General features: G+C 39.5%; 1 protein-coding gene across 7 annotated transcripts in view; it reads left to right on the top strand.

Annotated features, from left to right (window-relative positions):
• Positions 1 to 13061, top strand: part of EHBP1 (EH domain binding protein 1) — a 330844-nt gene that overhangs the window by 54680 nt on the left and 263103 nt on the right. For all 7 annotated transcript variants that reach the window (XM_039528959.1, XM_039528958.1, XM_039528957.1 and 4 more), the window contains 2 exons: positions 2424 to 2481; positions 12110 to 12205. In XM_039528959.1, the coding sequence (XP_039384893.1) occupies positions 2424 to 2481; positions 12110 to 12205 (154 nt within the window). The remainder of the gene's footprint in view (positions 1 to 2423; positions 2482 to 12109; positions 12206 to 13061) is intronic.

Below are 13061 nucleotides of genomic sequence, written 5' to 3' on the forward strand. Positions count from 1 at the left end.
GCTCTTAAGCAAAATAAGCAGAAGTGGGTAAGAGGGAAGGTCCTTCTCATAGATCAGTAACTGGTTAAAAGACAGAAAACAAAGGGTAGGGAGAAATGATCAATTTTCAGAATGGCGAGAGGTAAATCGCGGTGTCCCCCAGGGATCTGTAGTGCTCTTCAACATATTCATAAATGATCTGGCAAAAAGGTGAGGTGGCAAAATTTGCAGATGATACAAAATTACTCAAGATAGTTAAGTCCAAAGCAAACAGCAAAGAAATACAAAAGGATCTCACAAAACTGGGCAACAAAATGGCCAATGAAATTCAGTGTTGATAAATGCAAAGTAATGCACATTGGAAAACAAAATCCCAACTACACATGCATAATGATGGGGTCTAAATTAGCTGTTGCCACTCAAGAAAGAGATCTTGAAGTCATTGTGGATAGTTCTCTGAAAACAGCTGCGCAATGTGCAGCGGCAGTCAAAGCAAACAGAATGGTATGAACCATTGGGAAAGGATAGATAAATATCACAATGCCACAATATAAATCCATGGTTCACCCGCACCTTGAATATTGTGTACGGTTCTGGTTGCCCCATCTCAAAAAAGATATATTAAAATTGGAAAAGGTACAGAGAAGGCCAACAAAATGATTACGGATATTGGAGATGAGGATAGATTAATAAGACTGGGAGTTTTCAGTTTAGAAAAGAGATGACTAAGGGGGAATATAATAGAGATCTATAAAATCATGAATGGTGTGGCGAAAGTGAATAAGGAAGTGTTATTTACCCCTTCACATAACACAAGAATCAGTGATCAGCCAATAAAATTAATAGGCAGCAGGTTTAAAACCAACAAAAGGAAGTACTACCTCACACAACACATTGTCAACTTCTGGATCTCGTTGCCATGGGATGTTGTGAAGGCCAAAAGTATAAGTGGGTTCAAAAAAGAATTAAATAAATTCATGGCGGATAGGTCCATCAGTGGCCATTAGCCAAGATGATCAGGGAAGCAGTCCTATATTTTGGTGTCCCAAGCCTCTAACCGCTGGAAGCTGGAAATGGACAAGGGAAGTATCACTGGATAATTGTTCATTTCCTTCTTAAGTATCTGGCATTGGCCACTGTTGGAAGACAGGATTCTGGTTAGATGGACCATTGTTCCGACCCAGTATGGCTGTTCTTATGTTCTTATTGTAGCTTGCAGGAATTACTAACAGTTTGAGGAGGAAGTACATAAATGTTGTAACTAATTCATAGGGACCTCTTTTTACTACAAAAATGGCTGGTTTTTCACTTAAAAAAGAATTGGAGAATTAAGTGTTATAAATTCAACAAGAAAATGGTCTGAGCATTGCCATCAAATAACACCAATTTAAAATGTTCAGCATGCAGTATTGTCCTTATTTTAACCTCATTTACTGAGTGTTTTGATTGCATCATACTGGGAAACGTTCCTCTTTTAGAGATAATCCCCACCCCCTTTTTTGTATTGATAAAGAAGATCTGACCTTTAAAAATAACGAGGGGAGGGAAGTTGTTTCTTTTAGAAATTTCTGGTGTTTGTCTACCCTGATTTCCCTGGAAGGCTTTTTGGACAACTCAAGAGCGAGTAGGGTTGTAACAATTAGCAAGGAAGTAAAACTTGAGAAATTGTGAATAAAAATCACTTTCCCTTTTACTCTTTAAATTTTTTTGTTGAACTTAATAGACGCTAACAACGGCAAGTGCCTGACAAACGATGTCGGGAGAGATCTCTTTATTAAAGATTCAACACTTTGTCCCTTCAATTAAGAGCAGAGAAGGATCCCGTTCTTTATACAGTATCTGATCCCTCAAGAAGACCTCAAGTGAAATCAGGGAATACAATACTTGATGCTCTTGATATTTCTAAGGTAATTGCATAGGAAGGTACTTTTTTGGAAAAGCTCTTTCAAGCTTTTGGTTTAAATATATATAAGGATAAAAATATAAATATATAAATAAATAAAAAAGCCATGATTGCAGTTGTTCCCGCTCTGCACACATCCTCTTTAAATACCATCTGATTAGGAATCCAGCTGGATTTTGTGCTTGTGTTTATTTTGTGTGCTGATTGGCTTCAAAGGCTTGCACTTAATGAAGCCAGTCTTTCAAAAGCGAACTGTGGACAGGATCCTGTTTGCTGATCTACAGAGTAGTTCTCTACTCTACTCTACTCTGCTTTGCCTTTGGGAGCTGTATGCATTCAGGGATATGCGGGTTGATGTTGCTATACTGATTGCTGTAAGCACAGAATTATTTTTCCTGTTAAATGACTAAATTTGAGAGTGCTTTTAAAATAATGCTCCATGTAAATATAGGTTGTTCACTGAGGATATAATTTTTATGGTCAACCATTTATTTAATGGGGTTACTGTAAATTAAATTGTTTTTTGTGTGTTCTTCAACAGGCAGCCAGATAAACTAGTGGTGGTTTGGACAAGAAGAAGCCGAAGGAAATCTTCTAAGGTTAGTTGACTGCTTAGTAATACCCAACTTCAGTAAAAAGTGCAGTTGGCTGTTTGATTTATTAAGACAAAAATGGATGTTTATTTTATTCTTACTGAATTTGGCCCTAAAATGCTTCCTCTCTTACCGTTGAGACACATTTATAGAAAAACTCTAGTGTCATCTTAGGTATGTATGTAGCTCCAAGTACACAGCATGCAGTTTAATAATAATTAACAATTCTAAGTTATTACTTTTCTCTCTGATTAGACCTAGAAATTATCAGAGGGGTAGCCATGTTAGTCTGGATCTGTAAAAACAAACAAACAAAAAAAAAAACAACAACAGAGTCTCTGTGGCACCCTATAGACTAACAGACGTATTGGAGCATTAGCTTTCGTGGGTGAATACCCACTTTGTCAGACGCATGTCTGAAAGAAAAATCAGAAAGAAGAATCACTCTTAAAAGTAACAAAAACAAAAATCTTAAACGTAATAAAAACATTAATAAGGAAGCTGCCACCTTTGCAATAGGAGGATAAAAAGTAGGAGTCAGAGACTGTTTTTGCCGCTACGCAGCCCTGGAAATCAGAAAGTTTCAAAGCAGATTCTTTCAGTTGAATATTGTATCTGCAGACTGGGCCTCTGTTGGGAAATTACATTGATGCTGAAATTGTCACAGGCATTTCTAAACACTCCTGCTATTTCTTTGTGTATATTTTTATGTAGTAAATAGCGTTTTCCAATCATGGGGTAAATCCTGTTCTCCCAGTTCCAAAAAACACTAACAAATATAGATGCAGGGGTAGCAAAACCCAAAAGTAGAACCACCACCTTGTTTGCACCCCAAGAGGGCACAGGTAGTAGAGTTACTTCTACACTTATGGTAGCATGTAGAATACAGACAGTGCATGCCCAGGTAGCATGGGGTAGTAGTGTAGACAGTGAGGCATGGTTTAGGTTAGTCAAGTGTCATACGTGCCTGAACTCCCAGAGTATATATCCTACACATGGGCAAGCAGTGCCTTCCATGTCTATAATGCTAATTTTAGCATCTTTCTGCCTCCCCACTTGCTGGTGGAGCTTTCCCTTGCTATGTGTGTAGCTACACACCACAGTGACAAGTGTGGACACAGCCTGCCTTTCTCTGGGGCATGTAGCTACATGTGTATTGCCTGTATTCTGTGCACTGCCATAAGTGTAGATGTAGTCATAATGAGAACTCTATACCCCCTTGTGTGCCATGGTGTGACACACTGCCCTAGGTCTCCAAAAATTCATACGGAGAGAACAAGAAAATATGAATGATCCAGGGAGATGGAAGTACAAGGGCCAATGGGTCTGTGCACTTCGCTGATTGAGTCACCCAAACCTCTACATGGCATGGGAGAAACACTGTGCTGTACCCAATACTCTTTTCTGTTGCCAATAGTAGCTGCTGCTTGCACAAGTGCCCTAACATCTACTTGCTGATTCCTTTTCCTCACAAACATTGCCTATTTTCCTTTTACTCAGGGCCTTCTCATGGGACAAGGTCCTGTCCATAATAGGACATTTCTAAAATTAATCATTGGATGTTGGATAATTATTTCAATTAAACAGAGAGGTCTCATCTCCTCTTTGTGCATGGGTGTAACTCTGAATAACATTAATGGCAGCTCTATACAGATATAGAGGAGAACAGAGAAGCACGATTAGACACCTGAGATGGGGAAGGGCTTGTAGTTATTTAATTGTGGATTGATGTATATTTTAATTATATATACAATCAAAAAATGTTTTGAACTCATGATGTTGTACAGCTCACCAGCCTATGGAATGGTGTTCTTTTTACTGTTACCCTCCTCTTAGCACTTCCATGCTTTCTGCTGTTTGTCACGCATACTTCTTGTGTCTTGTCTTAAACTAGACTGTAAACTGTTCCAGGTTTCCTTCTGTTTGTACAGTGCTTAGTACAATGAAGCCAGGATCCTGATTGGGACTTTGGATATTACCACAGTAGAAAAAAATAATATCCCCTGTGCGCATTCTAAATTTTGCTTTAGTTTCTGCATGGAAGTGTGACAAAAGATACTGTAGGACACTAAAATAAAACTCAGACATGTTTTTAAACAAAAAATGTCTTGTTAGATGGTAGGGTATTTAGGCACGTTTGATTAGTTTGCTGGGTTAGAGATTATGTTCAAGGTCTTGTGTTCAAACAGATGGCATATCTGGAATTCAATAGGGCCAGATGCAGGGGTCTGCTCATGCATATGACATTACAGGATTGGGGCCTTAGTTACTGAGGATTTTAATTTAATTCAGGAGACAAAATTGGTCTATCATTGGCCATGGAGCATCAGTTTTCAGCTGAGCTTGCATCCCCTAAACTACAGAATTTTTAGACACGCCTGCTTGCTATTTCCAAAGTTTTGGTTATCCAGCATTATAGACAAACCTGTCAATGTCAGCAGATAATATAGTGGTTGATCTTCTTAAGACTAAGAATAGCCCTGTAGCAAATCATCAGAGGATGATTAAGGGGGCCTACACAGATTTTTTTTTAAAGTGCCAAATGCCTGCAAGTACTGTACCTAGAGTAAGACTTAACTTTTTTTTAAAGATTTTATAGCTGACATGATTTTGCTTCATTTGAGATGTGTCTCTCCTAGGTTATAGATTAATAAAGATTCCTAAACTCTTAGTCATCCTGCCAGTAAAAAACATTACTATACATGTTGTTTGTTCATCTAATTGCTTTCTTGGAAATGAGTCAAATCAAGACTTCTTTTTATTTTATTTTACACAGACACCGTGCCCAAGAAGTACCTAAGCATTAATCATATCCCAAATGTTCCTATATGTTTTCATTTATTTGTGAGGCAGGGAAGAGACATCAGTTAAGTTTTCTCTGAGAAGAAATGTTTATTCCCAGGCAATCAATATAATAAAAATGTGAAAATGAGGAAAAAGTCAGAAGACCCACCTTCCACTCCTAGCAAATGACTGCAGCCCACAAAAATGTAACTCAAACATAAAGATAACAGTTGTGTAGCTTGTGAACAGTGCGTTTAACTAATGTAATATTAAGGTGTTGGTGCCATTTGCCCCAAATACATTCTTACTAAGGACACTACAAATATTTCTTCAGCTTTGAGAAAGAACGTGAGACCTCGTCCACTGCCCTTTTTTTTAATTTAAAACCTTATTGGGAGATGAGTAAGTTAATGATTATTATGGAGGACTGGTAATGACTCCATAGCTAAGGTTTTATAAAAATGTTAGGTTGTAACAGGTTTTGCTAAATGGTGCACCCAAATTACAATAGCCATATTGAAAACAACATGCTAATGGAGATCATTATCTAAAGGATGGTATGTATGATGGGTTGATATTATTCCAGCATGACATAATCTAATAGTTATCAACTCTAATTCAAAGTTAAATAATTTAGAGCCCTGTTTTGGAATTCCCTCCCCTTGGGCTAGTCTGAATTAAGATACTTTTACACAGACATGTCAAAACATGACTTGTTTGTGTAACTGGACAATTCTGATGTTTAGGACTGGTATTTACAACACATGCTGATGATAATCGAAAGTCTTGCTAAATTTGGCAGAATTCCTGAGTAAGTCTAAAGACCGGGCTGACCTTTTTCTTTTAGAACCTCCACCCCCCCACAAAACATGTCAATTTGTTAGGCACAAATGTACCTTTGTCTTTCTTTAAAATCAAGAACATATACCTTATTGCATCTTTTCAAGCCTACTTTGTGCACCCACCAAACGTATAATTATATTGCAAAATTTACATTATTCTAGGCAGAGCTATAAAGTTAAGGTTGCTGAACACTTTCCATTTTTTCGGTTGCTTACAATAATACAATTCAATATAGTGTAATTTCTGTTTTTTCAATTTTTTTTTCAAACTTAGGAAAAAAACTACTTTGAAAGACAATTATTTAGCTTCCAAAGTCAAGCACTCAAAAGCTAGGAAGAGTCAGAATTAAAGTTGCCTGTTCAAGCTCAGTTCATCCCCTTTGTGTGCATGCATTATGCCACAGTCTTTAATTACATGATCACAAACTATTTTACTACAAGATCCCTCCTCATTACAATGCACAGGATGGACAGTGCTCAGGGAATGACAGTAGAAGGTGTGTATTGAATGAGACAGAGTACTGCAGGAGAGGTTGGCCTCCTGGTTAAGGCAGCTGAATGCCATCTTGGAGATTTGGCGTCTATCCCTTCCTCTCCCTGAGGTGCCCTTGATGACACACTGGAGAAGGAGAAGCCTTAGGAAAGAACAGCTCCCCTAAGCTCAGTCAGAGCCAGTCAGGCTCCTTCCCTGTTCTCCTTGGGCCTTCTACAGCCTGGCAGAGAAGTAAGCAGTGGGGCAGCTAGTGCTGTTCTCTTCTCCCTTCTTTGCAGTGCATTAGGCAGCCAGCAAGGTGCTGCTGGCTCACATTAGGGATGCTCTTGAGACTGCAGCAGAAGTGGTGAGAGACATTGGGGAAGAAGATGGTGTTGGTGCTGAACTAAACACTTGCATTTAAAAATTGCAGGGCATGGCTTGTGGAACGTATTTTCAATTCATGATCAAATATAAATTTGCTCTCTCATTTGCTGTAATTAGAGTCTCAAAGGCCACAAGTTGGACACTACTGTTCTAAAAGTATCTGCTTTTCTTTCTTCCTTCAAAACTTCACTGATGAAGAGCTACCCAGTGGTGTTTAGTGACCTTATGTATGAGACCAGTATCCCTGCTTTTTGACCTTCTTAAAATCTGTTGTTTTTTTTCCATTTGACCTTTTGAAGATTGATGTATCTAACGCACCCTAACCTTGGTGTCTGAGCAGAAATCAATCTGAAGGTCTGAAATCTCAATCCTGTCTTGTATGACATTAGGACATGTCTAGTTGTTTTTGTTTTGTTTTTTGGTTTTTTTTTTGTTTGTTTTTTTAAGTAAGAGAGGTGTACTAGTTAAAATGCTGGGCAGGGTTCTAAATGCTACTGTGTCACAGCGAAGTTGCGATTTTGGAAAGATTTTTCATTTTACTCCAAAGGTGATACCTTCTGTGGCCATCCTGATACCTGGCAAGGTTTCCAGAGTAGAGGGCCTGCCCCTAAGAAAGCTGGCAGGGTTCTTGTTCATTGCATCTGTCATGTCTGGTTTCAGGGAGAGTGGTAGTCACAGAAATAGCTAGGGTCCAGCACACTGAGGGTAATTGTCAGGGGAGCCAGTATAGTATATGGAGCACTGGAGTGGTGTGCTCTCATCCTCCTGTGTTGCTTAATAATTGGGCTACCACGTTTGGAGCCAGTTGGAGCTTCTTCGGTCTTCTCTTTCATCTCCAGGTACAGAGCATTGCAGCAAAGCACGTGCATGTTACTTTTTCACCCTAGAGCTTGCAATGTTCCCCTGCACCAGTCACTAGTAAATAAGAAATTAGTTTATTTTTTGGCCTCAAATATTTCTCTTACCTGTTCTGCAAAACCAGTACATTCCTATGTGCTATATATGGAGTGTCTGTTTTGTGTTGATAATGACAAAATTATTTAATAAGTGTTGAGACTTGCACAGATCTGTTATGGTCAAAACAGGCGATTCCCTGTAACTATATCTGAAATAGGGACAACAGATCAGATATTTTCCAAGGGCACTCCACTAATTTAGCACAACATCTAGGCCCCTAGCAGGTTATGTATGCATTCAGGTGATAGATCTCTTATAGAGGAATATCTTAATTATCCCGGCCTATAAATTGATAGTTTTCAAGCTGTCCTTAAAGAAGGCAAAAACCAAAACCCACCAAGCCTTACAGTCTGTGCTCAAACACTGCATCATTATGGAGTCTTATTTGTCACGGTAACCCAACTTTGCAAAAATAAATGTATGTATAAAGCAGGTAATTCCTACTATAAGCATTACAAATGTAAATAATGAAAACAGTCATGAGGGAACTCCAAAGGCCAGGAGATCCTAAAATGCTTATCTGAACCTGTGGAGCCCACCACCAGTCTTTTCTCACACATTACTGTCCCCCACCCCAATTGTTCATCTATCTACCAGTACAGTTTTCTAGGAGTGGGGTGATGTGAGGCATGTTGCCACTTCGAGCATCTTTGTGGCATATTTCACCAATCTTTCCCCTCTTCCCGGGTGTTTCTTCATTTAAAGTGCCCTGGGTGTTGCAGCTTCTCCTCACTTCCTCTCTGCGGGGTTGGTGCTTTTTCCTCTGTACTCCTTCCTGAAAAGGCTACTGCTGCCGGTGTTTGGATACTGAGTGAAGCAGCCAACAATAGAAGCCCCTCTGTACAGGCTGCTGCTCTCTCCCTAGCCTGAGGACGCAGGTGGTGGTGGGAGGGATGATGAATACAGGGAGGGAGGCAGCCAGTGGCAGTATTTGTCCATCCAGGCTGCATCGGAGCCAGGGCAACAGAGAAGCAGTGAAAGATGCAGAAAGGGAAGGAGGCTGTGTAGGGGAGGAGGAAAAAAGAGTCTGGAAGGCACAATATAGTGGAAACTGTGGCCCGAGGTGATAATTGCAGAGGAAACATAATGTTCAGGCCTAGCAGCCAGCTACTAGAGAGAGACAGCTGGTCACGATCCAGAACATGGGGACAGTGAGTAATATTGGGATTGTTGGCATGTTTACAGCGTGTAGGTGGCAAAATCTTGCCCATTTGCCAAAGCAAAGCCCTGTGTTTTTGGATGATTGATTAAAATATAGTCACTATAGCTGTATGCCTCCATGAGGAGTCTGTAAGGGTACAACCCTCTCACCCCCAAAAGACCCCCTCAATATAGGGACCCTTGGTCTGAGAAATAACGTTATATTGTATTACTCTTAATGATAATTTTAAGTACTGAAAGTATTCTCTATTAACTAATAGGCCTCTCCCTATTTGAGGTTATCCTTGCCTGTCATATTGCCTGGGTGGTGCAGTCCTATATTCCAAAGCCAAATGGGCATATAACATCAGCCAGCTAATAAGGGAATAGCTTTGCTTTAAAAGCTCATGAGGTAGGACTTTCAGTCTCCCACTCTCTCCTTTTGATAACATGCATGTCAGGGAACAGTAATGCATGTTGATTTGTTTTAGGATTCTCCATTTTTTAGGTAATAAAGGTAATAATTGGAGATACACCAATCTCCTAGAACTGGAAGGGACCTTGAAAGGTCATTGAGTCCAGCCCCCTGCCTTCACTAGCAGGACCAATTTTTGCCCCAGATCCCTAAGTGGCCCCCTCAAGGACTGAGCTCACAACCCTGGCTTTAGCAGGCCAATGCTCAAACCACTGAGCTATCCTTCCCCTCTGTTTTACTGTTTCACCAGCTAGTCTGATGAGGAGAAGAGACTGGTAAATCCCTCATTACCCAGAATTCTGCTGCATCATAGAATGCTTGTTTTTGATTGTATGTACAAAATGTTTTTACAGTATAAAAATGGGAGCAGTATTGCCAACCCCAAGTGTTCAAAAAACATGGGTCAGGCCCAAAAAATCATGAGGCTGACTTAAAATTCATGGGATAAAAACAAAAAAACCAACATATTGGGTTCATTTTATTTGCCGTCTGATTTCTCGGCCTTGAGGGTGCAGTTGGGACACATTTTCAAGCATTAATTTGCAATCATGAGGACGAGAAACTTCCTTTTTTAAATGAAAGCTGAGATTCTCACCTAACCAGATACCTGCAGTAGCTGGGGCTTTCAGAAACACCAGATATCATGAGACTTGGGATAAAACTATAAACATCAGCAACTCTGTAGGAGTGAATGAAAGTAACAGAACAACAATAAGAATGTTATAAATATATCTGCCAAGGTAAATGACTTTGGGCAGCATGGAAAACAAGCTGGATCCTACCAATGGCTCCCTGCAGGACTTTATTCTTAGATACTCCCTCCATCCCCCCCTTCAAACTCTTGACCTTCTCTCCCACACCCTGCTAGAAGCTGCTGCCACTTCTCTTGTGGCGCCACACAGCAGGGAATCAACAGAGGGAACAGAGCCAGAAGGCAGATAGGCTGCCTGTAGTAGTGGCAACTTAGTGGCCTCTGGTGGCCTAAAGGAACTATTACAGTTCCTTCTGATAACGAAGCTGGATGTGTGAGGATCTATGTAGGCTGCAGGAATGCGTGACGGGGCTGCCAAGTGTGTGACTATCATGTGAGATGAAGCACTGTTTATAATGCACAGCAGCGGTGAATTAGTTTCCTTTTCCTACTAAATGAGGATGCTTTTCAATCACTATCTTTCTCACCAGGGTGTATTGAATTCTGTAGTTAAAATTGGCCATTGAGCAGCTGGCTAAATTTGAGATGGGGTATATGTGCTAAATTTTAACCCAGAAGAGACCTTTTAAAACTCTCTTGAAAATTATAGTTTGCTGACATGGCCAATGAGACCATGCCACCATAACAACAATCCATTGCTATAAAACCAACGTGTACTCTTAGTAACACCATCCTATCTCCAAATGTGTTACAACCAGGGTAATTATACATGAGTTACGTTAACCTTATGCTAGTAATAGTATTACAAAAATCATACACTGAAATGCTGGATGTTGCAAAGAACATATAACTAAAATGAACAATGTTGTGGGGGGAGATAGCTCAGTGGTTTGAGCATTGGCCTGCTAAACCCATGGTTGTGAGTTCAATCCTTGAGGAGGCCACTTAGGGATCTGGGACAAAAAATTGGTCCTGCTAGTGAAGGCAGGGGGCTGGATTCAATGACCTTTCAAGGTCCCTTCCAGTTCTAGGAGATTGGTATATCTCCTATTATTACTGTAGAATTTAAAAACGCAGTTAATTTGATGCAAATAACAATCATTTATAATGTTCTCAAAATAAGAAAAACAGGTAGCTAGAAACAGCTATGCTACTCAGCCATCTTCTTATATTAGCATATATTCATTTATATTTCCATAGTTATCTAAAGTTTTCCTCCATACTAACTGAACCAGATTCTGAAATTCACATTTCATAGTGTTCACTGTTTTAATGGAAAGTATGGAGCTCCACAGGTTGGAATGATTTGCTCAGGTCTTTTAGAGTTAATCTCTTCTTACTTCATTTTATCCTGGTCACTTCTCTTTTAGTTATAGGTACTTAAATGCTAATTCTTTATAGGTTTAAATGTTTCAGAGGCATTTAGTCTGTACTATAAATTGGTGCTTTATTTTTTTCAAATAAAACAAAAATAAATCAGTTTTATTAAAATCTGAATATGACTACTGAGCATGCACAATAGCTACTCTTAATTATTTGCTTTAAAGGAAAATGTTCCATAGTCTGAAACATATGCCAAAGGTCTGTATTCACCATTTTATGAACTTGTACCTGCAGGGTGCTCAATGTTCTGGCCTTGATGTAAGGCATTGTGTTTAATTGCTTTGCAAGATCAGGACCAGAGCACTCAGCACCTGGCTAGAGTGAGCCTTGTGCCACTGCATAACCTCCATCAATGGTGCAAATTTCTTCTGTTCTCAGTGGTTTGTCTTACTGTGTTAATAGAATCGTAAATTTAGGAAAGCAGGGTTTTTAGGAGCTAATCATCAGTACACACGCATGCATGCACACGCTCACTTCCAGGGGAGTTGGAGCAGGCCTTTTATGACGGACTGACTCAGTTATTGTTTCTTTTCTTCTTTTAGGCCCATAGTTGGCAACCTGGAATCAAAAATCCATACCGTGGTGTGGTGGTATGGCCTGTTCCTGAAAACATTGAAATCACTGTGACACTTTTTAAGGTAGGTTTTTAATGTTCATTTGAACTCGTGTTATAAGGCATAAAATAATATTTCCTGAAAACGTACACACACAAACGCCTTCTTTCATGGGGCCTGATCCTGCAGTTCTTGTCAAGTCATTATCTGCATACCTACAAGTTCACAGTTTAAGTATGACAGAGAATTAAGACCCCTTGCAAACACTTAGCCATGTTCTTAACTTATCAACACACTCAAATAGTCCCATTGAACTCCTCAGGGCTGCTTGTGTCTATAAAATTAAGTACATGCTTATGTGCTTTCAGAATGTCAGTCTAATTTTCCATACAACTGAAATACAGAGTAGTCAGTTTTGCCTAAAAACACTAAGTTGGTAGGAGTCAAAACAGTTTGTGTCTTGACTGTGGGCTGTATTGTTGCAGTCATCGTTTTCCTCATTAGATTCTGTTTCAGAACAAATGTATCTCCAAATATTACAGCATTTCAAGTATGTTATAAAAATGTCACAGTGCTTGTTTAATTGCTGGAAAACAAAACTACATTGATGGGGGGAACATATGAATAAGAGAGAATTTTAGGTCTTTGTGTGGTCTGATTAAAGAAATACCATTTGATCTAGTATTTCAAAATGGTTTTATTACAGTGAATCTGTGTTCTTACCAGTTTTTGTACATTTAGTCCCAATTCGTATTTACACTGAGGCCCCTGTATGGTGCTTTGGCAGCAGGGCCAGCCCTCGATCAAATGGCGCCCCAGGAGAAGCATCTTTGGCGCCCCCCCCACTCCGTTTGTTAAACTTTTGAATATCTTATTTTTTTATTGCATTTCGTGACTTTGATGCATGATTTGCATGCATGATTTATCCCTATCATATCCC

This window comes from Mauremys reevesii, linkage group 3, assembly GCF_016161935.1.
Source record: "Mauremys reevesii isolate NIE-2019 linkage group 3, ASM1616193v1, whole genome shotgun sequence".
Taxonomy (NCBI): Eukaryota; Metazoa; Chordata; order Testudines; family Geoemydidae; genus Mauremys; species Mauremys reevesii.